This window comes from Cyprinodon tularosa, unplaced genomic scaffold (genome assembly GCF_016077235.1).
Source record: "Cyprinodon tularosa strain WSP-4 unplaced genomic scaffold, ASM1607723v1 ctg44, whole genome shotgun sequence".
NCBI lineage: Eukaryota > Metazoa > Chordata > Actinopteri > Cyprinodontiformes > Cyprinodontidae > Cyprinodon > Cyprinodon tularosa.
In genome coordinates this window covers 1,332,419-1,357,479 of record NW_024039163.1, presented here as the reverse complement: position 1 = coordinate 1,357,479, position 25,061 = coordinate 1,332,419, and the positions used below count along the sequence as shown (strand labels likewise).

The window sequence follows — 25,061 nt, the reverse complement described above, 5'->3', positions numbered from 1 at the left end:
TTGTTTCAGCAACTTGCTTCATATAGCAGCATAAATATTAAATGTGGCCAATATGCCAGTTTGCTCTGTAAAGGAAATAGGACTAGCTATGGAAGTAACTTTTGTCAAAACCTTAAGTAAAAACAGTGATAAAATGACCTATTGCAGAACACTCACCTTGCGCGTTCTGACCTACCACATTCTGTTTACCGGAGGAAAAGTGTTATAATAAAGGCTGACAAAACCAGATCCCATAGCTACTTACAGAGCTGAACAGTGTGCCCTGCCCACCAGCCCTACTAAACTCAGTATTTTAGATTTAGTCGCAGGTCTGACACAGAAAAACTCATTTGGATATTTGATTGTAATGGGTTTTGATATTGATGCATATACAGCACACTTTCAAAAGACTTACCAGGCCCATAAAAGATACTTACTCAATGACCAGCAGTACCCTATTCATTCCAAACAGCAGAATGGGGCACAGCTGAGGCTAGAGCCTACATTTTAAAAGCATACTCAAGAATGTGAAAATAAAATAAAATAAATAGGGGAGAAAAACCAAAGACAAAGTTCTGAGAGAGGCAAAAGAGAGAGGTCCCTGGACAGAAAGATGGAGCAAAAACGTTCTGCGACCCTGCAATAATTTGATAGTAAGCAAGAGACACACACACTAGGGGGGGAAAAAAAAAAAAAACCTGTTGAGGGAAACCCATAGAAAGAGATGTTAAACAATATATGTACAACTGGCAAACAGACCACATATTTCCAAACCACAGGACAAAGACCAGTCTAAGACACAAATACCTAAGGCCTGAAAGAAGGCATGACAACTACTATTATATTTTATATTAATCAAAAGCAGTAGAAAACATTAGGCGCTACTTACAGTCAGTAGGTGCCTGGAAAAAAGACTTTTTCTTTTTGAACAGACATAGAACAGAGATGCTCTGTACATCAACCAAATGCGGGTCTGTAAGGAGGAAAATCTAGGTGCAAATATGCCACAGTATTTGGCCTCCATTTGAGCTGTGGTTTGTTTTAGAGACAGATGAAACACTGTGGTCTGTTTTAAACCACATTGTCAGAAAAACAGTTTTCATAAAGAAATTCTATTCAAAACTTTAGAAAAAAAATACCATCCCACATGGATCAGGAGGCTGAAGTGATCTCGGGTTCATACCTATAACACTCTTGGCGAATGATGCTCGCTTCAGCGTGGCCAGTCCCAGGTCTCCAATCTTGACAGATCCCGTTGGGCCTGTGATGAAGATGTTGTCACATTTGAGATCTCTGTGGATGATAGGAGGAGTCCGAGTGTGCAGGAAGTGGAGTCCTTTGAGGATTTGCCGACACCAGCTGCGCAGCACTTTAATTTTCATCACCTTGAACCGCTTTAGATATCTGCAAGAGAACATATCATTATTTATATAAGCCCTATTTGAAGCACTGAACAGACATGGATAGGAGGTTTTCTCTTCTTTACACTTCTTTGTAAAGGCAGATAACAGAAAATGTAATTTGAATACTTGCTCAATATTTTGAATTGTACCATAAGTGTAAATTATTTGGGTAAATCATCATACTTTGTACCATTTAATGTTCTTTTTTCCATTTAAATTTGTTAAATAAATAATCATTAGCTGATTTTTAGGAAGAGTTGAGGAAAAACACTTTAATAAAAAAAAATAAAAAAAAACATGAGCTGTATTGATTTCAATATTGGCCCTAGCTTATTTTACACAAGTCCTGTTCACACTGATAAATGGATCAAATTTCAGACTCACGTCTTGAGTGTACCAGAGGTCATCAGTTCTGTAACCAGAACAATACACTTCTTTCCTTTGGATGGTGCCTCCCAGGAGTCATAAAAGCGAACAATGTTGGGATGTTGTAGTCCCTTTAACATGCCAGCTTCCTCCTTAAAACGTTGCCGCTCTGTCTTTGACAGCTTACGGTCCTATAAACACAACAAAAAGGAAATATTTTAGGACCTTTAAAAAAGCAGCACAAGAAATCATAGCTGTACATGTAAACATCTAACAACAATTTGCCATAAAACACTGCTGATTCAATCTGCATAGATATTGTTAAATATCAGTTTTTTAAAAATGAACTGTTTTAGTGTCTTCATGCACCAAAAATGTAATTGTGTCCAGCTGTGGTCAGAGGAATGCAATTCTGCTTTCTCTGGCAAAGAAAGGGGAACTCAAAGAATGTGTGGAGGTTTCATTTATGTTCATCCAAACCAAAATATGAAGAATGCTGGATTGAGAATTATAAAAGAGCTTTCAAAGTTCCTTTATTTATCTATGGTAACAACAATTTAAAAAAAAAAGCTATCACTGCCTGAACAAAGAGACTAACACAACTAGAAGAATAATAGTTCTGGAAAAAAAATACATTTAGAAGATTGTTTGAAAGTAAAATATATAAGGATTTGTATGTTAGATTAGACAATACAGTCAAATAAATAAATCATAAAATATATAATTTAAATATGCAGTGCGGTAAATATTAAAGATAACGAAAAAAAAAAACCTTCCCTGTAGTTTGTATCCAATACCAATAAATGTTGAAAGCACAATTATTTTAAGTCGTATGGAAACAGCTGATCAGACCGTCGCATTTCTAAATTCTCCTGAGGCCTTCACTACTTTACACAAGTCAATGTGATCGGTCGTTTATCAAGGAGGCGGGATTGTTGTGGCGGAAGGTTCGCAAGCAAGTATGATTGTATGTCTGTTTTCTTGTAAGCATCTTGCTAACCAGTTAGCAACTTAGTTTTAGTAGGTTTCCAATGGGAAATTCCATTGGGACCAAGTAGCACTAAATTGGTCACTTAGAAATGACACTGTCAAGGAATGCTATGAACAGAGGAAACATGCAAGAGGAGGAAAGTTTTGCGTCAGAGGTCGTGGTTGAGTCTCCGCGTCATACATTTTTTATTTAGAGGAGGAGAGTGGGGACGAAGTTGTTGTGGAAGAAGACGCCAGGGCGGCAGAAGCTTCATTTGGTGTAGCAGGCTTATAGCCGTACATGTTTGACCCCTTGCCTCGCAACGCTGCCGGTTCTGTTAGTTCTACGCCTGCCAAAGACACAGATGTCCACCCCCCTGAACACTGGGAACTCAATGGTAAAGTAAATGATTTTTATTTCAACCATTGCGTATATTAGCTGAGGCATATGAATCAAGATGCTATGACCGAAAAAATTTGATTGTCAGATGACCATTGATATATGATTGGCCGAATTTAGGTGTACAGGCTGACGTATTATTAACCGGCCTGCATAAGATAACGAAAAGAAAAACACCCCACAGATTTTAAGACAGGATTTTCTGTTTTAAATAGAAATGTTCTGATAAAGACGATTAGACATTTAAATAGGATTTCCCTACCACTTTACAGTCTTCGAAGTTCTGTTCAATAAAAAAAAAGCTTTCACCAAGTAAAAAACCCCTTATCAAGTTTCCTGAGCAATTTGTAGCATGACCCACATTTAGTTTATGACAAGAGAGCTGTAAACCAGCTGTTCTTGAACCAACCCTATGAAACCCTGCAGCCAGAGACCTCCTGAAGTCCCTGGACACCTGGCCACCGGCTGAGCTGTCCAAGAAATTCAACCCATTTGGAATAGGATGAATAAACTTTTGGCTTCTACCAAGAAACACAAAATTTTAACCCCACAAAAGAATTACTTCACCACAAATAAATGAATAACTATCACAGCATTAACTGGGGACATGTCTGAGGTTTGATCCAAAAGAAGAAAAAATTGGGAAGCTTATGTGGGTAAAATAAATGAGGTCGCTAGACAAAGAAATACCAGGAACTAGAGTGAGGCATCGGACAACTAGGCAAACTGACCTACTTTGTAAAAAATTATCTATTTATCTAGTGGGGCCATGGCTCTCGCCCACTGCTCACCATGTCAAAACAAGAATGCAAAACATCTACAGCAGCACATGCCCTTTTCAAAGTTCCAAGGCTGTACATAACACCAACAAAAAGCAAAGAGACTGAACTTTAGATTACGCCATAAAATAATAATAAGTTCTATATATTAAGCTGGTTCTCAGTCCTGGTCCTCAAATACCACTGCTCTGCATGTTTTCAATGTCTTCCTGTTGAAGACCACCTGGTTCAAAAGGTTGCATGACCTCCTCAGCAGCAATCAAGTGCTGCAGGAGCCTGTTAATCATTTATTCACATAAATCAGATGTGTGGCAGCAAGGAGACACCTAAAACACACAGGACAGGAGCACCAGGATTAACAACCACTGCTCTTCTACAAAGGCATGCCAAAAATAATTTATTTAGATAAAAAAAAAAAGTCTATTCATCACCTTTAACTTGAGGAAACTGATAGTTAAATAATCTTATCAATTATCATTTTTACATGAGATATTCCGCAATAGCTTACTGTATTAGAAAAATATATATTTATCTTATCTTTGAACAAGTACAAAAAAATCTCAAGTGTAACAATCTGTTTCATGCGTATGGTTTGATCTGAGAGAGTAAGAACAGAACACGGTTTTCAACCTTTGAAATGTTTTTTCTGTACACATACAATCTGAAATAATTATAGTAATGATAATAATACAAATACTAAAATTATTTTCTAGAAGTGAAGCATTTTCATTCAGCTTATATAAAAAAAAAAAAACTGAACTACAAAGCAGACTGGAAAGACCAGCTTCTAGGCAAAGGCCATCATAAATAATCCAACAGCCTTAAAATAGACTGAAGAGAAAAAGGACTGTGATCGTGCAAACATGGTTGGATTGATGACGTTTTGTTCTTAATTGGTTGAAGTGAAAAAAAATCCTTAAATGTTGGTTTTACTTTTTGAAAACAGTTTGAGCGTGTAAATAAATATTGTTGTTTCCATTAGTTTGAAATACAACAGAAGCATCTTTTTCTATGCAGATAAATTGTAAGCAAAAGGCAGGCAAACACAAACCATTGCACACAATTAACAGGAAACTAATATTCTTTTAACTCTGTTAACAACAGGAATAGCATAATGAGGCCATTATGACCAATGCAAAAATAAAGTAGTTTATTTCAAGGAGCAGATAAACTGTGTTTTTGTTCCTCTATAATGTTTCTGTTCAGTTGAATGTTAAATAAAATGTTACATTTTATGTAAGACACAATGTGCTGGTTTGTATTAATCCCCACAGTCTGAAAGAGGCAAAGATAGAATTCTCCTTAAATTTAGTCTAAAGATCGTCTGGCCTTCGTGTTTTTTCGAAAAACCACTGATAATCAAAACTGTTGAGAACATAACATGAACATCAGCAGGTCCTTCTTCAACACCTGTGATTTTTTTCTGTAACCATAGGTCAAACCACCCTCACAGAAGGCCTTAGTTCGAATCCTCTCTAAAGTTAAATGACTTGCATGGTGACTCAACATAGCCTTTTGGCACTTCCTGTCATAGTCACTAGTACTGAAAAAAACCCGTTTTTAGCAACACATTTTTTCTTAAAAGCTAGGTTAGTCATTGCGGCTGTTTAGGTTTAAAAGGTCATGGCCTTCTACATATTTCAGCCAGAAGGGGACCCAGGACTCCACATAATGCTTAATCCCATCAGATCACCTTTCTGCTAAAAATGAAGGGTTAACACAGATGCTACAGAGTTAATACAGACGAATGTTCATTTAATGTCTAAGATTTGAGAAAGCCAACACTGAATTATTTGATAATTAATCATTAATTTCAAAATATTTAATGAGACATGTTTAAGGTATTAAGTCTCTTATGGTGACAAACACCAAAACTTGAAGATCTGAGAAAAATCCCCATATTTTATTACTTCCACATTGTTTCCTGAGTCAGTTGGATAGAGAGGTCACTGTCTCAGAAAAGAAATCCTGTAGTTTGCTTAACCTCTAAACTATGGCCACAATTAGTATTAAAGATGATTATTTGGCAAGAAAGAGAGTGGAGGATGACTCATATGAAACTGTATGAATGAGGAGGAAAGGGGAGGTTCCTAAATTGATTCCCCTTTCCCTTGACTTCCTCTCTCTATGGTGACCTACTTATTGTTCAGACATGCCTGCAACACGAGATACAAAACAAATGAGTTTGGTCATGAGCAAGTAAAGAAGGGTGTTGGTCTAGAAATTCTTGAGGATTGTGAGAAATTGCCTTTCTAGATGTAAAACAAAGCAGCTTTTTATTCTTTTTTTAAGATAAACCAGCTGCTGAAATAAAGAGGAAAGTCACTGTTTATTAGTTAAGACATTAAGCAGCAAAATTAGAAGCTGATTTTGTTCTGTAAGAGCTAAACATTTTTTTTTTTTATGTTTAAGGTCTGCAATTTTAATTTTTAGGTTTTAAACAACACAAAACAAGAAACGTGCTGTGCCACACAACTAGAAATGCGCAGGTTACACTTTAGTAGTCAAAGCATTTGTTTTTAAACCATCTCTACTAGGGATGGGACGATTTATGAAAACCGTCAGAATCGTTCGGTTCGACTGTCTCGGTTCGGTTCGCGTGCGTTTCGTTCGGTTCATGCGCTGCTCCTTTTTCTCATAGAGGAAGCGATTACACTCCAGAGCAGAAGGTGGCAGTGCTGCGACCAAAGCCAACCGCCAGTAGTAAACAAGAAGAAGAAGAAGCAAAGCAGCTTAGCCGGGTGTAGCAGGGGAAAAAATCAGTTGTTGTGGAGAATTGTGTCGGACTGGCGAGTGGGAAAGAACAGGAGTTGGAAGACGCGCCAGCAGCACTTTATAGGTCTGCTGTATGGGAGCGCTTTGCATTTAGAGTGACCTACGATGACGACGGAAAGAAAGTTGTGGATAAAAGTGCAACAGTGTGCAAGCATTGTGCAACACGTTTTGTTTATGCTAACAGCAACATGTCATGCTAACCCCGAAATCCCTCATACTCCGTCAGCAACCCCCGCCCCGCCCCCCTGCGCTCCAGACCGGCTGCTCAAAGCAAAGCCTACAGCCCCCACTGTGGCTTCGTCTGCTCCCCTCTGAGTCCCTTCGAGATGGTAGAGAGCATACGCCAGATGATTAAATTCAAAGCAGCAAAACATACGGAAATGATCCAGGGTTTCTGCGGATCATTTCAAATAATTACAATCCATTATTTTTTGGGGGATTTTTTTATTAATTTCATAAATTTTTATGGGATTTCGGTGTAACAATCAACATGTATCGAATCGAACCGAAAACCGTGACCAGAAACCGTGAATCGAACCGAACCGTGGATTTTGTGAACCGTTCCACCCCTAATCTCTACAGTGTAATGTTCACAAGTATTCCTGTCAGCATTACTACAATAACAGAAAGACACTGAGGCTTACAAAAGGCTGCCAACATTGGTAAATCCAACATGTTATATGACAGAAGTCGAAAGTTTAAGGAGGATAAAATACAGCAACACTGCTGTACTCTGAACAGTAGTCCTGTTATCTATTGAAATGATCACTTTTAAATAGACTGAACAAGCCACAAATGTCTCCATGTGTCAAAGAAAATACAGATTCCTTTTATTAGCATTTTATATGTTCCTCATACCAAGATGCATCAATTATACAAAACTAGCTTAGGTTGAGTATACATCACTCAGCAGCACCCAGGTTGGCGAGAACTGATTATACCAAGATAGTATGATCTCTATTAGGGGTGTAAATAATAATCATTTTGTATCGATGCATCGATCCAAAAGCCGACGATCCGATGCATCGACACGTCCGCAAGATAATCGATTCATGTTCTTTTTTTTCCCTCCGGTCTATTTTTATCCATTTGCTCCTGGGCGTAATTCTCCCTCCCGTGCTGCGGTGCCGCTAAACATATTTTGCCCTCCTACCGCGCTTCCTGGTTATACTCTTACAGCAGTTTGTTGCAGTGAGCTTCACACAGACATTTTTAAATTATGCTCAGTATTGAAGCGTGGTCTGGGCTACACGCTGTGGGTCTAGAAACGGCCGAGGCGATGAGGAAGTGGGGGCGAGTTTAGTCCGACGACGGAGGGACAATGGGGCAAAAAGAGCGGAGATTCAGCTGGAAAAAGGCTCCCAGCATTCTCGCGCACCTCGCTCTTCTAGCGGGTCAAACTTCACGAGTTGTTTTCCGCAATTTCGGTCATAAAAACAAAACAAGCCAGCCTCCTGTCTGGTGCACTGTTTGCGGTCAGCTACAGTCTGGGAGAGGTGCAGCGGAGCGTCTCTCAAGGGGGCGGTGACGCAACACTCTGGAGGCTTCTTCTTCTTTTTTTTAATGGCGGTTGGCAAACAACTTATAGGTGCATTACCGCCACCTTCCAGAATGGAGTATGGACCAGACAAACTATTATATTCTCCCTAAAATACCCGTTCTTCTTAGAAAATTAAAAATACTACCAAAAACTACATCCCCAGATGACCTTTGAAACAATTCCCTTATATCTAGTTTATTTTTATTCCTGTCTAACTCTCTACACAACATCTCTCTTTCCTGAATATATTTATTACATTCTAAAAAAATATGTTGGACAGTTTCTCTGGAGCCGAGGTATTGCATTGAACTCATTACACTGATATTGTGCAGTATTTTTGCAGTATTTTTTGATGCAACTTTTCTACTTCTGTTATTTGCTGTTGTTTCTAAAGAAAATGCATAATGATATTACAGCTTTCATTGATTTATTTCAAACTTGAAACTTTGTTTAGCCTGTAAGGTGTAAAAAAAAATAATAATAAAAAAAAATTAACCGATTAATCGATTAATCGGATCGAATCGAATCGTGGTGTATTCTTAAGTATCGAAAATAATCGAATCGTTGGGTCAGGAAATCGATACTGAATCGAATCGCCATGATGGATGTGATTTACACCCCTAATCTCTATAAAAAAAAGTGTCTAACCAAACAGCCTGTAGTTAAGCTGTAGCAGACTTCAGTGAGTCGTGTTGTTGTATATGATCATGACTTTCCTAATATAAACTGTACTAAAAGACTGTTTTAATCTCGTAACAAGCATTTGGTGTGTAGCAAACCAGGTACATCTATTCCACCTTGAAAAGAAAAACACCAAAAGGGCTCCAGCTAATATGGACCATACAACTTCATGAAACAAATATATACTTGCTAATAACTTAGATTTGGCTCTAAATCAAACTGGTCAACGTTAAAAAAAAGCAGTCGGTCTCATTTTAACTTTGTACTTCGGAGGATGTCTTTTCTGAAAAATAGCAACCTAAACTAAGAGGAGAATAACATCTAGTTTAAATTGGGTGGATTTTCTTGACAACGTACTGCACTTGAAAAAATAAAAAATTTAGGAAAAAAAGGAGAGAAAAAATCCAAACCCCTCTGAGAAAGTTAAAAGGGTGGGAAGTGGACTGATGGTTTACAAGCAGGACTTGGCAGGTCAGCCTGCTGTGCTAAACACAGGAGATTCCTCAAGAAGGAATGTGACCCGTTTTGCATTAACACAAGCATTAGCAAAAGGAATGTACTGAGCATGCGTGAGATTTGGATGGTGAGGGGGGGAGGGGCCCGTGCCTCTAATCTTAACATTGTTCTGAAACCAGCATGCATGCGAGACTGGGGTTCTACCATTGCTGTGTGAGGGCCAACTGCTGTCATGACGGGGAAAAGCTCAACAGTAAAACCAAATGTTCATGTGGTGAGTGAGGTCAAAGTTTGGACTCTACAGTCCTTTGGAAAGACAGCAGAGCTACAATTATACTAAATTATTTTTAAATCTAAAGTGGGGTTGAAAGAGATCATGAAGAATCTAGGTCAAAGGTCAAATTTGTAAAACAGTTTCTTTTTGTGGCTTATGACTTTCAGAAAGGCAAAGTTAAAATAACTTAGAAAAATGTTATTTTGTATCATAAAAGGTGAAAACTAACCATCCTATTTATTTTCTCAATTTCTATCCCTTAAATTTTAGCTATCCCAAATTGATCAGAATGTTTCTATGTGGAGGTTTCTGTAAAAGAAAAAAAAAGCATGACATTGAAGTTTAAAGTAGTTTAGCATTTCTGGGGTTTGTCTGTTTAACAAAACCAACAGTTTACATAATGTGTTATTCAAATGTAGAGACTTTTGTTTTAGGCCCTGTCCACACGAAGACGAACCCTGGCCTAAACGCACAAATTTTTCACCAAACCAGCCTCTCATCCACACGAAGCCGGCGTTTCGGTGGTCTGTAAACGATCTTTTTTTTATTCAGCCTTCAGAGTGGGAAGATTTCGAAACGCCGTTTTAGCGTTTCCATCTTTACGCTCTAACCGCATATTTTTTTTTTACACGCCTGCGTCATAGCGTCGCCTCTAAACACGCATGCGCGACCAGTATCACAACAACAATGGCGCCGTTGCTGCTAATGCTACTCACCCTGCTGTCGGGCTTACAACAGAATCTTCTTCTTCTGGAATATCTCCAGGAAGAACAGAGCAATATCGACGACATAGTTCAGCACCTGAATTTGACTTAACCACGAAAATGGACCCGCAGGGCAACCATGTATAAATATTAATGCGCATGCCCAACATTTCGTCGCTTATTTTTGCTTTGGCACCACAGCGCCACTTTCAGGCCTGGCATACATTTTGCAGCGTTTTCATGCATTCGTGTGGACGCTCACATTTATTTTACGTCTCCGTCTTTACGGCAAACGTTTTGGAAAATATCAGCGTTTCGTGTTCGTTTTGACTTCGTGTGGACGGGGCCTTAGATAATAACCCAATCCTTTCAGCCATGATAACCTAGACAGAATCCAGACAAGGAAGTTTTAACCATGCTTGGGTAAGCAGTGCAATCTACAAACATCTCAGAGGAAATGACGGTAATTCCTATCGTTTTATCAAAAACAAAACTATGGAGACTGGGGCTCAGGTATGAAAGTACAAGGAAACTATTTAGGCTCTAATGTATCCTCAAGAGAGGAAAGTAGACAGCAAATTTGACACTTGAGCATTTCATGATACACTGGGCAAGAAAACCCCAAAGCATTATCTTGGAGCAAGTGTGAAAGTTGATCTCAAAACCCAAATGTCTCTGTTGTATTCATGGCTGCCAAATGGAAAAGCTGTAAAAACCTGTTAGGATGTGTACAACGACCCAACCTTCATGCAAGCCTAAGAAGATCAGCAGCATGCTAGCAGCAGCTGACGTCAGACGGGTATGGTATTAATTCTACTACTGATACTAGTCCAAGGACATATATGCTTTCTTTAGGTGGGTTGGACTGAGGCCCGACCTAAAGGGGAACCGCACCAGATTCTATATGTTTTGAAACCATCTAGTCTTTTGGTAGAAACCAAGGTTTCCTTTAGCTTATTTACACCTGCCCCAAATGTCCAGACAAAGACCTTTAAACAAACTCTGGTCTGTTTAAAGTTGACCATATAAAGCAAATGGGAATACAGCCTTAAATATAAGTTTATCCACGAAAGTTAGTGCCGTTTAGTGCCAACATGTGACTCTTGACATTTTCCACCTAAAGGTTAACTAGCTACAACACTTTAAATTTCCTGCTTTCAATTCCTCCAAGAGGGGTTTTTTTGTCCAAACATAATAATCCTTTTTCTATACTTATATACTTAAGAAAAACAAATAAAATACCATAATTGAAGGAACAAATACAGTCACTTTAATACTCTCAATCATAAATCTGCACTTATAAGAAATTTTCTAAGGAATGAAATTAATGTACAAATCTTTTATAACACCTTCAGAAGCCATTCAATAAAAGCCTCATTGAGTCCTAGCTGTGGGTTAGCACAGTCTGTAGGAATCCCCCTTGAAGCTGAATCTGTTATAACTCTAATAATGTTAAATAATTTTTATCTCATATATTGACAATATCACTATTGCAACATCAATTCTATCTTTTTCCAAGTCTCATAAATAAATACACGTTAATGACAACAAGTCATTTATTCTCTTGTAGCCACTCTCATCCAATACATAGCAATGCTCAAGACAAAGAAGTTTGCAGACAGTGTTGGGAAAAACTTAAGAGAATGAAAAAGAGAGTTGTGCAGAAAATTTGTATTTAAAACATCTGACCAATTGTGTCATCACTTTTTGAAAACACAACCCCATTACTTTCTAATACTGAAAAATGCTAGTACCCACTTTTGTTTATCCTTTCCCACCATAATGCTTTAAGGCAAAGAGGGAAAACTGAGGATGAACAACAATAAATTCTAGTTCTAGATAACACAAAGTCAGAACAAAGAAGACTGAAGGTGCCATTTCACAGAAAAAAAACAAATACTTTGAATTACTTTTAGGTCCACAGCTCCAAAATAAACAATGCATTAATTGAAATTTTGAATGAGAGCGATAAACTGTTGCTTACCTGCAACTCACACCACGCCACCTCCACTGTGGAGTCAGTGTCCAAGCCTTTGTAAACAGTCTTGAAAGAGCCATGTCCGATTTCTATATCAAACTTGAGGAATCTTCCATCTGGTGATGTTCCTACTGCTTTGGTTTCTGCCTCCTCGATGTCATCCTGAACTCTTTTCTCAGCTTCCCTTTGCTCTGCCTCAGCTCGCGCTTTGGCAGAGTCCTTATCTTCCTCCTCCCCATCGTTCTCACGAGAATCCTTCGCCTCATTGACACTCTCAGGTTCTTGGTGACTTGGCAAAAGTGGTGCAGTGCAAGCTCCTACCAACATGTCTCCATCTCTAACGTCTTGTACAACAGCCGACTGCTGAGACGAAGACAAAACATCTACTTTGGCAATTTCACCATCTTTTCCTTCTTGTTTTTCTCCACCAGCATCGGCAGACTTCTCACTTTGCTTGTTCCTGGGTTCAACCTGCAGTGCAGGAGAGGCGGCAGCCTTGTGCTGTTGTGGCTGGACCTGTGGAGGTAATGGAATGGGGATTTTGCTGGGTAAAGGAAGGGCGAGAGCTGTGGCATTAGAATCACTGATGACACTTCGTCGTAAAAAACGGTGCTCAGGGTTACACCGGTCGCGCTCCATGGTGTGATGTCGGCGTCTCACTTCCACCGGACGGGAGTCACCCATCAATGAATCTGAACCAGAACTGGGGCCATTTCCACTTCTCTGCGGGGGGGCTAGGAACTTCACCATTTTGTCGTCTGGCTTTTCCGACATCCCACCGCCCGGGCTTAGAGTTAGTTGGTACACTAAATAAAAATTAAAATAAGATTACTTCCATGACTGCCATATAGGCTTAGTTAGGTGGTATTGACCTGTTGTCCAAAACAAAAAGGCTAAAGTGAGATCTATCTTGTGCTGTCCCTTTGATTGCTCAAAGACTATTTTCATATATATAGTGGAGGGAGTGGGAGAGTAGAAGGGGAGGGGTTCTCTTGTAAATGGAAAAGGACTCTACACCGCAGCAGAACGCAGGGTACTGATTTTTAAACACAAGTCTGTTTAGGTCCACACCATCCATCCTGTCAGACACCAGCTTCTTTCAAGCATAAGGAACAACTGGTAAAGACCATGCGTGCACAGCCTCCAACAGGCACCAATCACCCTGAGGTGGGCAAAAGCAGGGTGGGAAAAATGTGTGAATGCACTCCAGTCCAGTTTGACCTGAAACAGAGAATCCACACAAAAGGGTTAGTTTTAACATGTTTAAAAGAGAATTGTAGCAACTAGCAAAACTACTAGCAGAATTTTTAGTAAACATAACCCTGAAGGAGTTTTACTTTGGTTTCCCTTATTTTCCTACTTATTTGGTTAGTTATTAATCTGGTTCAGGATATAAAAGGTGGCTTCAATGTGGTGAAACCTGCTGGGAGTTTTCTAGAGAAAAAGTCATAACTGTGAAGTCAAACAATTGGCAAATAATACTGACCAGGCAACAAAATAATGTTAAGCAGCAAAATTCATTAATTACCACATAGATGAGAGTAAACCCATAGTTTGTCACACAACAAGTAACACAGTACAGTTGGGATACCTTTTTTCTTTTCTTTTTTTCCCCGAATCTGTTAATTATATCTAAATGACCCGTTTCTTTAGATTAGATGTTCCTTTAGATTATATTTTTGTATAACTAGAAATTTCCATATTGACGGTACATTTTCTATGTACTGAGCTGTCTATGAGCCGTCAAATTACAACAATCATTCCTTCTGGTATTAGAGAGTGAAGTTACACCGAGCATGAAGTTACACCGGGCATGTGGGGCAAAATGTCATTTTGCCCCACATGCTCCTGCAACAGGGCAACTTGCAATTTAATAAATTCCTCAAAAAATGCAAATTATCAACTTATTTTATTCATGTTAAACTGAATAAAGCACCAAAGACGACCCCACCCCATATTGTTAAAGCTAAGGAAGACTAGAATTTCGTGTCCAACTTTTAGAGATGATTTTTTTTGGCACACAGCATTACAAACCATAGTCATTGTTTATGTTAGGAAAAACTTAAAGGTTGTTTAACTTTTTGAAAATCTCTCCAGCCCTAAAACATTATGTATGCAATTACCTTACCTGTTTTGTTTTTATTAAATTACTAATATTAGAATGATATCAGAAATGTAATGCTTGCCACAAATGGTTGTCAAATATAATTTAATGTATTACCTTTACTGCAACTTAGACTTAGACACATTTTATTGTCATTTTGTATACACAGAAGTGTGTACAAAAAGAGATATAGCTTAGTACAGATTTCAGAACATTTCCATTTTTTAAAGTGCAGCAGTGATCAAATGTAAACAGCGTGGGAGAAAAAATAACATGGTGCAAAAAATGCATTGATATGGAAGTTTAAAGCATTAAATATGTACGGTGCACTCTGGTAGCCAAAATACAATTTATGACGAAGTTTGTGTTTTGGTGGGCCTGGTTTCAACAACAAACATAGCAGCGTTGGATGATGCCTTTCTAATGAAAGGCAAAAGACACTGAATCGGCCAAAGCAAAAGTCTTCATCAAAACTCTGATCATTTGCAGCTGACCACTCAACAAATTCCCAAACACCAGCAAAACCAAGCATAGCAAATAAAAACTATTTCTTTCATTAAAAGATATTTACATCCCAATAAAAGTCAGTTTCTGGAATATATCCAACCAATAGCTTATTAATTAGCTAAAAGTTGCTTCTACTCTCTGTATTAAGGGCTGGTTATACTCCAACAGCAGTGTTTCGCAGTGAGCTTTGGCGCATATATTTTTGATTTATGCCCAATTTTTAATCGTGGTCTGCGCTATGTTATTCCACGCCACATCCCAAGAGGGAGAATCATGAAATAGCTGTGGGTCTAGATACGGCCGAGGCGGTGGGGGAAAGTTTGTACGAAAAAGGAGGGACATGAGAGTGAAAAACAGCAGGGATCCAGGTGGAAAATGGGTCCCAGCGTTCTCGCACAGCTCGCTCTTCTAGCTGGTCCAACTTCACCAGTCGTTTTCCACAATGGCGATCATACAAACAAAACAAGCCGGTATGGTACCAAACAGGAAATACGCATAATGTAGAGCGGATATAGATTTGACCAATCAGAGGCATTGCTGTCACCTACAATTTTGGAGAGGTGCAACAAAGTGTCTGCGGAAAGGGCGGGGGAAAATTTGCGTTTAATGTGACACACACGCAGACAACCTGGTTTCTGAGTATAATTCAGCCTTTATGATACTACAACACACCCATATTTGGAATCTGTTATCCTACATAAATCCTGAAAGCCTCTGCTACTTCGAGCTTGTGATGCACTGGAGCTTCTAAAAATCGATTCTAAAATCGGTGCATATCATTGGATTCTTTAGAACCAAAGCTTTCCAATGAGTTATAAAGCACCCTAATAGGACAAACGGTTATTTAGATTCACATGTGTCCTCATGTATTTTTTTCTAACTTAGCTTTGTGTGTATATTGTGTAATCAAAGTGTGTATATAGACCTTGCTGAAAAAATAAAATTTCTGATTTTTGGGGGGAAAACTCTATTTTTATAATAGCATTCCAATTTTTTAATTTCAATAATACATTCCAAATTCCTGCATTTGTGCCAAAATGGCACAGTAAATGTTCGCCTGGATTTTTTTTCAAACAAAAGACCTATAACTTTTCAGTTTCCTGTTTCATGGACAGCAAAATTGCTAGGTGCCAACAATGCTGTAGTTACAATTTATTATATTTATTTCCTTTGCTACAGGGAAAGTGAGAAATTTTGTATGTAAACATCTGTTTGGTTTTTTTGGCCATTTAAATCAAAATGTTCACATCCACTGCATGACCTTTATGATGCTTGATAACAATATTAGCAGTTAATATCCCGCTTTCACACCAATGCTGTTTTCCATCCTTTTTATAATTCAATTTATTGTGTATAAACAAAGTACTTTATATCCAAGTATTCATTACATACACATTTACTTTTTTGCACTTTTGTTTTGAAACATTCCAATAATAATGGCACAAAATAATAAAACCAAAACTGTATTTGCAAAACTATTTGAAGCACGTGGGAAAAACAACAGTTGACTATATATATATATATATATATATATATATAGATATAGATATAGATAGATAGATAGATAGATAGATAGATAGATAGATAGATAGATAGATAGATAGATAGATAGATAGATATAAAAAAATACATAAAAGAAATATAACTAGTATTACTTCCCCTCTGGAAATGAAAAGCATGTCTCTCACCGTTCAGAGACCTTAAGTGGCTGGAAGAACACAGCCGACAGGTAATAATTACTGCAATCACTAAAAGTATAAAATAATAAAATAATGTATTGCTTGTGCTTTGGGTGGTGGTTAGTCGGCGTATCAAAGGGTTGCTGGTAAAAAGGAAAACGTCTATCTAAATAACAATATAAATTGTTTCAGCATAAAACCCGTTTCAGTCAACATTTCCGTAACAGCAGAAACATTTTCGCATCACGTCATATGATAAGGTTGTGCAAACCTGCAATGACATTGTTGTTACATATTAATCACCTTTTTCCTGCCTCCGCTGTAGCTAGTATTGCCAACGTAGGCAACTAGAATGACAGAAACCGGATAAATGTTAGCCGCGGCTCAAAAAAGATATATATTTTAAAAATAAACGACACAGACGTAATAATTAATACTGGATTATTACTTATCTAAATCATTCAATACATACCTATTTTTAGGGCTGTATAAATGACACCATTACCGTCTGAAATGGCTACATCGGATCAACATTACAAAGCGAAGGAAGCAACGGCTCTTTGTTAGCAGCTAGCACAGAGCTAGTTAGCTGCCGTCGGCTAATCCCTTAACAGGGAAACGACTGCCCCAACGATGACTAATTTGCGCGTTGCGTTTTTTTTTTTTTCTCTTTTGCATTTCTGTTCAACATTAAAAAAAGCCACGTGTCTATCTTCAAAATTGACTCTATTCAAAGCCTTTTTCTCAAAAAGAACAAGTCACAAGTTTACCGTATCGAGGTCCTGTTTCCATCCCGGAGTGATTAACGCCACACCGGATACATTCAGCCGGTGTGAACGTCGGTTGAAAAGGCGGTGACGAATAGCGCCGCTGCTACGAGCGTTAGCTAGGCGGGTCTTGCTAATGGCCTAAAAAAAGGCAGACCCACCTTCCTGGCAGCCCTTCATTCATTTCAATTTTATGACAAGCTTTAACAAAGATATCGCTAGACTGTATTTATAGATGATAACGTTACGATGACATAAACCCTGCTTGTTGGTCTGACAGCAAAGCTAATGTTTTGAAATCTACCTTCGCATCTCAAGTCAACTAGAGGCTGTAAAATTGAAATTTCCGTTTAAAAAGCGTCTTGTTCTTTTCGGTCCGTATATACAAAAGTCACTCACCAAGATCAAATGAAACGCAGATGTTAATCCAAAATAATACCAAGATCGGTTTTGTTTTGGTTCCTTTACATCCAAGTTAGTGGAGGAAGAACGTTGTTACTGACTGCGCATTTGCAAACCGTGGACTAGACCACGTTCATTGCTGCATTCACAGTTCTCAGCACGCTGTTTGACTGACTGAAAAAACTAATGTTTGTCTGGGAAAAAAGACTGTAATGGTAAATGGCTATTTGGTTTTTCATTGTTTGATAGTTTCCTTCTGGCTTGTTTTAATAGGTGTAAAAGTCAACATTAATTACACTATTATTTGTATTTACCTGTATTTAGATTAATCTATAATCTGCCTAAAAATAAAAATTGGTTTAAACCTAATTTAAAATTGAGAATAAATATAAATCCACAAAGAGAAATGCAAAAAATATCATATTATGCTATTATGTTATTATTATTATTATTATTATTATATTAAAACCGTTATTTTTTTCTATACTGAAAAAAAATTGCAGGGACCACAAATTTAAGGCATACGCAGGAAAGAGCGCCCCCTGCAGTCAACGGTATGTGATGGACCCTGTCTATGTGGGGTAAAAACTATATATATATATATATATATATATATATATATATATATATATATATATATATATATATATATATATATATATATGTATATATATATATATATATATATATATATAAGGAAGCCTATTTTATATGGATGAGCTAGTCAGAAAAAGTTATTATTCATAAAAGGATACTTAAATGTTGTTGGAAGGGGTTTCTTGGGGTTTTTTTGGGTTGGTGATGTATGTCGGCAGAAAGGATCTCATGTAATGGTCTATCTCAATGCGGGTTTGGAGGAGCCTTTAACTAACACTCTGTTCTTAAATTTGCAGGATGATGAAGAGGATTCTTGGGATTATAAATAATATTCTTCATTCTATGATGAATTCTTCTTTGTGCAGAGATGAAATCATTTCCAGAGGTTCTACCTGAGTTCCCAGATCAGAGCTAACTTTGTAGTCTTTGATCCAGGCAACTGTTGAAGCCTCCACCCAAGACTTCTGGACTTTCTGACAAAGTAAATCATGTTATTTTAAGTTAACATATAAGGCCATTTTTACGATACACTGCCTGGTTAAAAAAAAGACTGCCACCAGAAAAAAAAAGGTCATACATTCTATATCGATGGACCATCATGAGCTCGGATTTCAGCATACATTCGCTGTGGAATTGTGTCTTTAGCCTACCACAGTGTCCAGTGCAATAATTTTATACTAAGATGTCTTACCCACGATGCAAGAGTTTGACCACTATAAAAAGCATTCTCTAGTACATCCCCAATATTTTCAAAAGGTTAATGTCAGGACTCTGTTGTTGCCATTCCATGTGTGAAAATTGTCTTATCCTCCCTGAAGCACTTTTTCAATAAACTGGTCATTCAGTATTTCCAGATAGTTAAGTGACCTTATTAATTGGGCACAGAATGTTGCAGAACCTAAACCTGACCAACTACAGCAAGCTCAGGTCACAGCTCTGCCCTACAGGCTTGTACAGTAGACACAAGATGTGATGAGTGCTTCACTTTGCCTGCCTCTTTTCTTAACCTGATGTGCTCATCAATCTAGAACAGGGTGGACTGGACTCATTAGACCACATGACCTTCCAGGCCTCCCGACTCCAATCTTCATGCTCCTTAGTAAACTATAGCCTTTTTTTTTTTAGGTACACAGCTGTTCAGTGCCAATGCAAAGAGTTACCTTTGTATTGTGTTTGTGAACATTCTTACTTTCACAATCAAATATACCCCTGAGTTCTGTTCTTGATTCTCAATTTAATTTTTTAAAATGTTTTAATGATTACCAATCACAATCAGTCAAGATGTTTTCCTGACCACATTTATTCTTCAAAAACGATCATACCCCCATTACCTGGTCCAGTTTTTCAAAATACATCTGAAAGTTGTCACCCAAATTTTCTGCAATCTCATAATAGATATATTCTCTGCTTGATGCATACCAGTAATCTGATCCTTCTTAAATGACTTACACATTTGATATGGCTATTTAAGAAGCTTCTCACTCATAGCATCAGCTGGGGTAAAATAACTTTTTGCCACCTGAACAATGATCGATCATGCAGTGATTATACACTGTGGCTTATTTGAATTTAATCTAAACTGTAGAAGAGATGATATTATAGGCTGATCCATCTTGGATGTAATGTCCCTAAAAGAGGTCAGAATGAGGCTCAGTATTGTGTGTGGCCTCCACGTGCCTCTATGACGTCCCTACAACCCATGGGCATGCTCCTGATGAGGTGGTGGATGGTCTCCTGAGGGATCTCCTCCCACACCTGGACTAAACCATCTAAACTGTTGTCCAACGTGACACTGGTGGATGGATCAAGGCATGACGTCCCAGATGTACTCAATCAGGAAACAGGAGGGCCAATCCATAGCTTCAGTGCCTTCATGTTGCAGGAGCTGCTGACACACTCCAGCCGCATGAGGTATAGCATTGGCCTGCATTAGGAGGAACCCAGGGCCAATCTGCACCATCATACGGTCTCACAAGAATCTGATCTTGGTTCCCTAATGGCAGACATGCTACCTCTGGTGAGCACATGGAGGGCTGTGTTGCCCTCCAAAGAAATTACCCCCCTCAAATGTAAGGATGTTGCAGGCAGCAGGTTGCTCTCCACGGTGCCTCCAGACTCTGTCACATCTGCTCAGCTGCATGAAATTTCTATTCAAATAGGTTGAATTAAAATTCTATGTCTTATTAGGTCAATATGCAATCAGAATTTATGAATGTTACATATTTTTGAATTTAAGTTAAAATAACCTTTTTTTTTTATCAGAATTAGAACTTAAGAAAAAACTAATAAATTCAGCTGTAAAAATTAGAGTATTTTTTTTTATTTGTTTTGAAAAAAACATTTAGCAGATGAAAACTGGGATCCTATCTCATTATCACTGAAGCGATCACCTTATTTTTAAATAATTAGTTAAAAAAAATTTGTAAAGAAAAAAAATTAAATAGGTCCAAAGGACCTACCAGTAACCATGTCTGTTCCAGCATATAGGATCATTAAAACTTATTTTAGTATTATGCCTTCGGTACAAGGGCCAGGACATGATTTACAGGGATACTGGCCCCCGTTGGTCCCTGTCTAGAACCGCCCCTGGTTTTAAGTACCAACAGGCGATAACGAAAATTAGTTAAAATAAAAACAAAATGACTGAGTCTATTTTCTAAAATGCAAGAAGTAGAAAGAAGATATAATTGCACAAAAAAATGTAAGGGTTAGAAATAAAAAGTTGTTAAAAAATAATCACTCCAGTATATGTAACCAAAATTTCTGCTTAAGTAAGGTAGTGAAGTATTTGTACTTTGTTACTTGACACCTTTTCTACTGGTGTACTGGCCTGTCTCCTATTGCTACCAGGGGAGTTTCTGGACATTACACTGACAGACACAGCAAACCTTCCTGCCACAGCTCACATTGATTTGCTATACTGGATGAGCTGAACTACCTGAGCCACCTGTTTGGGTTGCAGTCTGTCTCATTCTCCCACGAGTGTGAAAAAAACACCAACATTCAAAATTGATCATAAAATCAGCTAAAAAGCATAGGTACTGAGAAGTGGCCTGTTGATTGTCAATCATTTCCACTTGTTGTCCACACCATTTTCACAACGGGCGTGTGAAATTGATTGACAATCAGTGTTGCTTTCTAAGTGGACAGTTTGATTTCACAGAAGTTTGAATTAATTGAAGTTGCATTGTGTTGTTTACGTGTTCCCTTTATTTTTCTGAGCAGTGCATATGAATATCTTTTTAAGGTAACTTCGGAGGGGCATTGGTATCTTTGGGAACATCCATCCATTTTCTGTCACGCTTATTCCTGCTGGGGTCACAAGGGGTGCTGGTGCCTTTCCCCAGCTGTCAATGGGTGAGAAGAGTACACCCTGGACAGGTCGCGAGTCTATCACAAGGAAACACGGAGATAAACAGAGATAAAATAGGACAACCATTCAGAAGCCCCGTAATATCACGCATAGGGAGAACATGAAAATTCCGGGAATTCAGACCGGAACCTTCTTGCTGCAAGGCAGCTACCCACCGGACCATTATACAGCGTGCATCTTTACGTACATTGATACCTTTATGAGCGCTGCCCCCTGGTGGCAAAGGTCTATCTGCTTTTGATAATTTGTGGGGGGAGGTATACAAAATAGGGAAGTTGTGAAAACTGACATATTAGGTTATTAAACAACGCTTTAAATAGATGGATCTCTAAATTATCACTGAATAAAAAATAAAATATATGTTATGACCATGAATAATTTCTACAGTACTTATTTAATAACTTCTATAATTGCTATGCCACTGTCTGCCTTGAAGGGATGAATTAAAGATTAAAATAAAAATGGATAAGTAATAGGCTTCTTTTAGTAATAGAAAAATCTACATCCAAATTATATCCAACAAATAATTTAACACATTATATAATTGTTTGCAATTTTACTTATTACATTATCAAATGATAACCCAATTTTATTTATTCAATTATTTATTTACTTATAGAATTAGTATAATTTAAAGATGGTATTAGTGAGGAGGCTAACACTGCAACAATGATCAGTCTCCAGTATATATATTGATATACATTACTTATCAAACGCTAGTAGTTCACTTGGTAAGCAGCAATTACACAAAGGTTATAATTGTAGACTTTAATACTGTTTATAGAGTAAATTAAATATTCAACTTGAAAATTGTTGTGAAATATAGTAAGTCAGTATGCAAGGGGAGAGGTTTGTAGAGGACCCAAATGCAGACACACAGGCTGAGGTGGTTTCTTGCAGAATTAATAACTGGACAGGTGACAACAGAAACATACATCCAAAAATAACTGACCAGGGAACACAGGAACCACAAGAGAAAGAATGAAGAGAATCCAGGAGTGAGTAACTGCTGTTCGCAGAGGAGGAGTATACACTCACCGGCCACTTTATTAGGTACACCCGTTAAACTGCTCGTTAACACTTAATTTCTAAGCAGCCAATCACATGGCGGCAACTCAGTGCATTTAGGCATGTAGACATGGTCAAGACAATCTCCTGCAGTTCAAACCGAGCATCAGTATGGGGAAGAAAGGTGATTTGAGTGACTTTGAATGTGGCATGATTGTTGGTGCCAGAAGGGCTGGTCTGAGTATTTCAGAAACTGCTGATCTACTGGGATTTTCACGCACAACCATCTCTAGGGTTTACAGAGAATGGTCCGAAAAAGAAAAAACATCCAGTGAGCGGCAGTTCTGTGGGCGGAAATGCCTTGTTGATGCCAGAGGTCAGAGGAGAATGGCCCGACTGGTTCTGTCATGATTTAGCAGGTTTGCTAGCCCAAGATGCTGAACTCAACAGACTCTGAGGCAGGATTAAAGTCCAATGTTTATTTGGATCAGCACAGGGTTCTGCCCTGGAAGGCAGAGGAGACAGAGCACAGGTTAAACTCAGGGACAGATAAACAAGCTCAAACTCACTGGTTCGCTGGTTCTGACAGACTGGGTTTAACAGGCACAGAAAAGCAGATTCAGGCAAGGCAAGGCAATGGCATGGAGAGCAGGGCAAGGCAAGGCAGCACATGGCAGTACATGGCATGGAAGAACATGGCAAGGCATGGAAACGATCCGGCTCAGAGTGAAGCTATCAAACAGTTTATATAGGGAGAGGTTAATCAGCAGAGCTGATAGGAATCAGCTGAGCGCTGAGAACCAGCTCCCAGGAGAGGATCCACAGCGCCCTCTGGTGGGAAACCTCTGGATCCCAACAAAAACAGAAGCCCACAGGAAGGGATCCACACAGCCCTCTGGAGGGCAAACCTTTGGATCCCAACAGGTTCGAGCTGATAGAAGGGCAACAGTGACTCAAATAACCACCCGTTACAACCAAGGTGGGCAGAAGAGCATCTCTGAACGCACAGTACGTCCAACTTTGAGGCAGATGGGCTACAGCAGCAGAAGACCACACCGGGTGCCACTCCTTTCAGCTAAGAACAGGAAACTGAGGCTACAATTTGCACAAGCTCATCGAAATTGGACAATAGAAGATTGGAAAAACGTTGCCTGATCTGATGAGTCTCGATTTCTGCTGCGACATTCGGATGGTAGGGTCAGAATTTGGCGTCTACAACATGAAAGCATGGATCCATCCTGCCTTGTATCAACGGTTCAGGCTGGTGGTGGTGGTGTCATGGTGTGGGGAATATTTTCTTGGCATTCTTTGGGCCCCTTGGTACCAATTGAGCATCGTTGCAACGCCACAGCCTACCTGAGTATTGTTGCTGACCATGTCCATCCCTTTATGACCACAATGTACCCAACTTCTGATGGCTACTTTCAGCAGGATAATGCGCCATGTCATAAAGCTGGAATCATCTCAGACTGGTTTCTTGAACATGACAATGAGTTCACTGTACTCAAATGGCCTCCACACTCACCAGATCTCAATCCAATAGAGCATCTTTGGGATGTGTTGGAACGGGAGATTCGCATCATGGATGTGCAGCCGACAAATCTGCGGCAACTGTGTGATGCCATCATGTCAATATGGACCAAACTCCCTGAGGAATGCTTCCAGCACCTTGTTGAATCTATGCCACCAAGAATTGAGGCAGTTCTGAAGGCAAAAGGGGGTCATACCCGTTACTAGCATGGGGTACCTAATAAAGTGGCCGCTGAGTGTATATGCCAAACAGAACAATGTACGGAGTAATTAACTGATTGAGAGCAGGTTTGGACAGAAATATCTAGAAGGGAGCTAGGGGAAAGTACAGTGGCACAAGAGGACGACAAAGAGTACACACATTCTGTTTACCCCTGTGTCTAAACACATGCTCATACTAAGATTGAGACTGATGCCTTTCTGACAATGTTTGATGCATATCAATATTTTACATCTTTCAGGTTTTATCTGAATAGGAAGATCATTTTATATGAACAAATATTGGGAAGATTTTGACCAGTTAATTTCTAGTGTCTCCTTTGAATGTAACAGCCAAGATGTGCAGAAAACAATTTACAGAATGTTAGTGGTCATATGGATAGAGAGTAATAGATCTGCTGACATGTGTAGCCTGTACGCAGTCAACGATACTTTAGCCCAGGTGCGTGCAAATAAACACAGATGCACCACACACACATATGAACATTTTCAGAATAATCCACCTAGGAAATCAAAACACAGCAATTATTAACACCTACCCAAAAGAAATCCCACAAAAACCCCAACAAAA

The 25,061-nt window shown here is 38.7% G+C and overlaps 1 protein-coding gene across 1 annotated transcript in view; it reads right to left on the bottom strand.

Moving 5' to 3' along the window:
- Nucleotides 1-17,510, bottom strand: part of wnk1a (WNK lysine deficient protein kinase 1a) — a 39,551-nt gene extending 22,041 nt beyond the window's left edge. Inside the window, exons 1-4 of the mRNA XM_038300091.1 lie at nucleotides 17,365-17,510; nucleotides 12,311-13,525; nucleotides 1,767-1,939; nucleotides 1,163-1,383 (exon numbers count right to left, since the gene is read on the bottom strand). Coding sequence (XP_038156019.1) covers nucleotides 1,163-1,383; nucleotides 1,767-1,939; nucleotides 12,311-13,078 — 1,162 coding nt within the window. The 5' untranslated portion in view covers nucleotides 13,079-13,525; nucleotides 17,365-17,510. The remainder of the gene's footprint in view (nucleotides 1-1,162; nucleotides 1,384-1,766; nucleotides 1,940-12,310; nucleotides 13,526-17,364) is intronic.
- Between the last annotated feature and the right edge of the window lie 7,551 nt (nucleotides 17,511-25,061).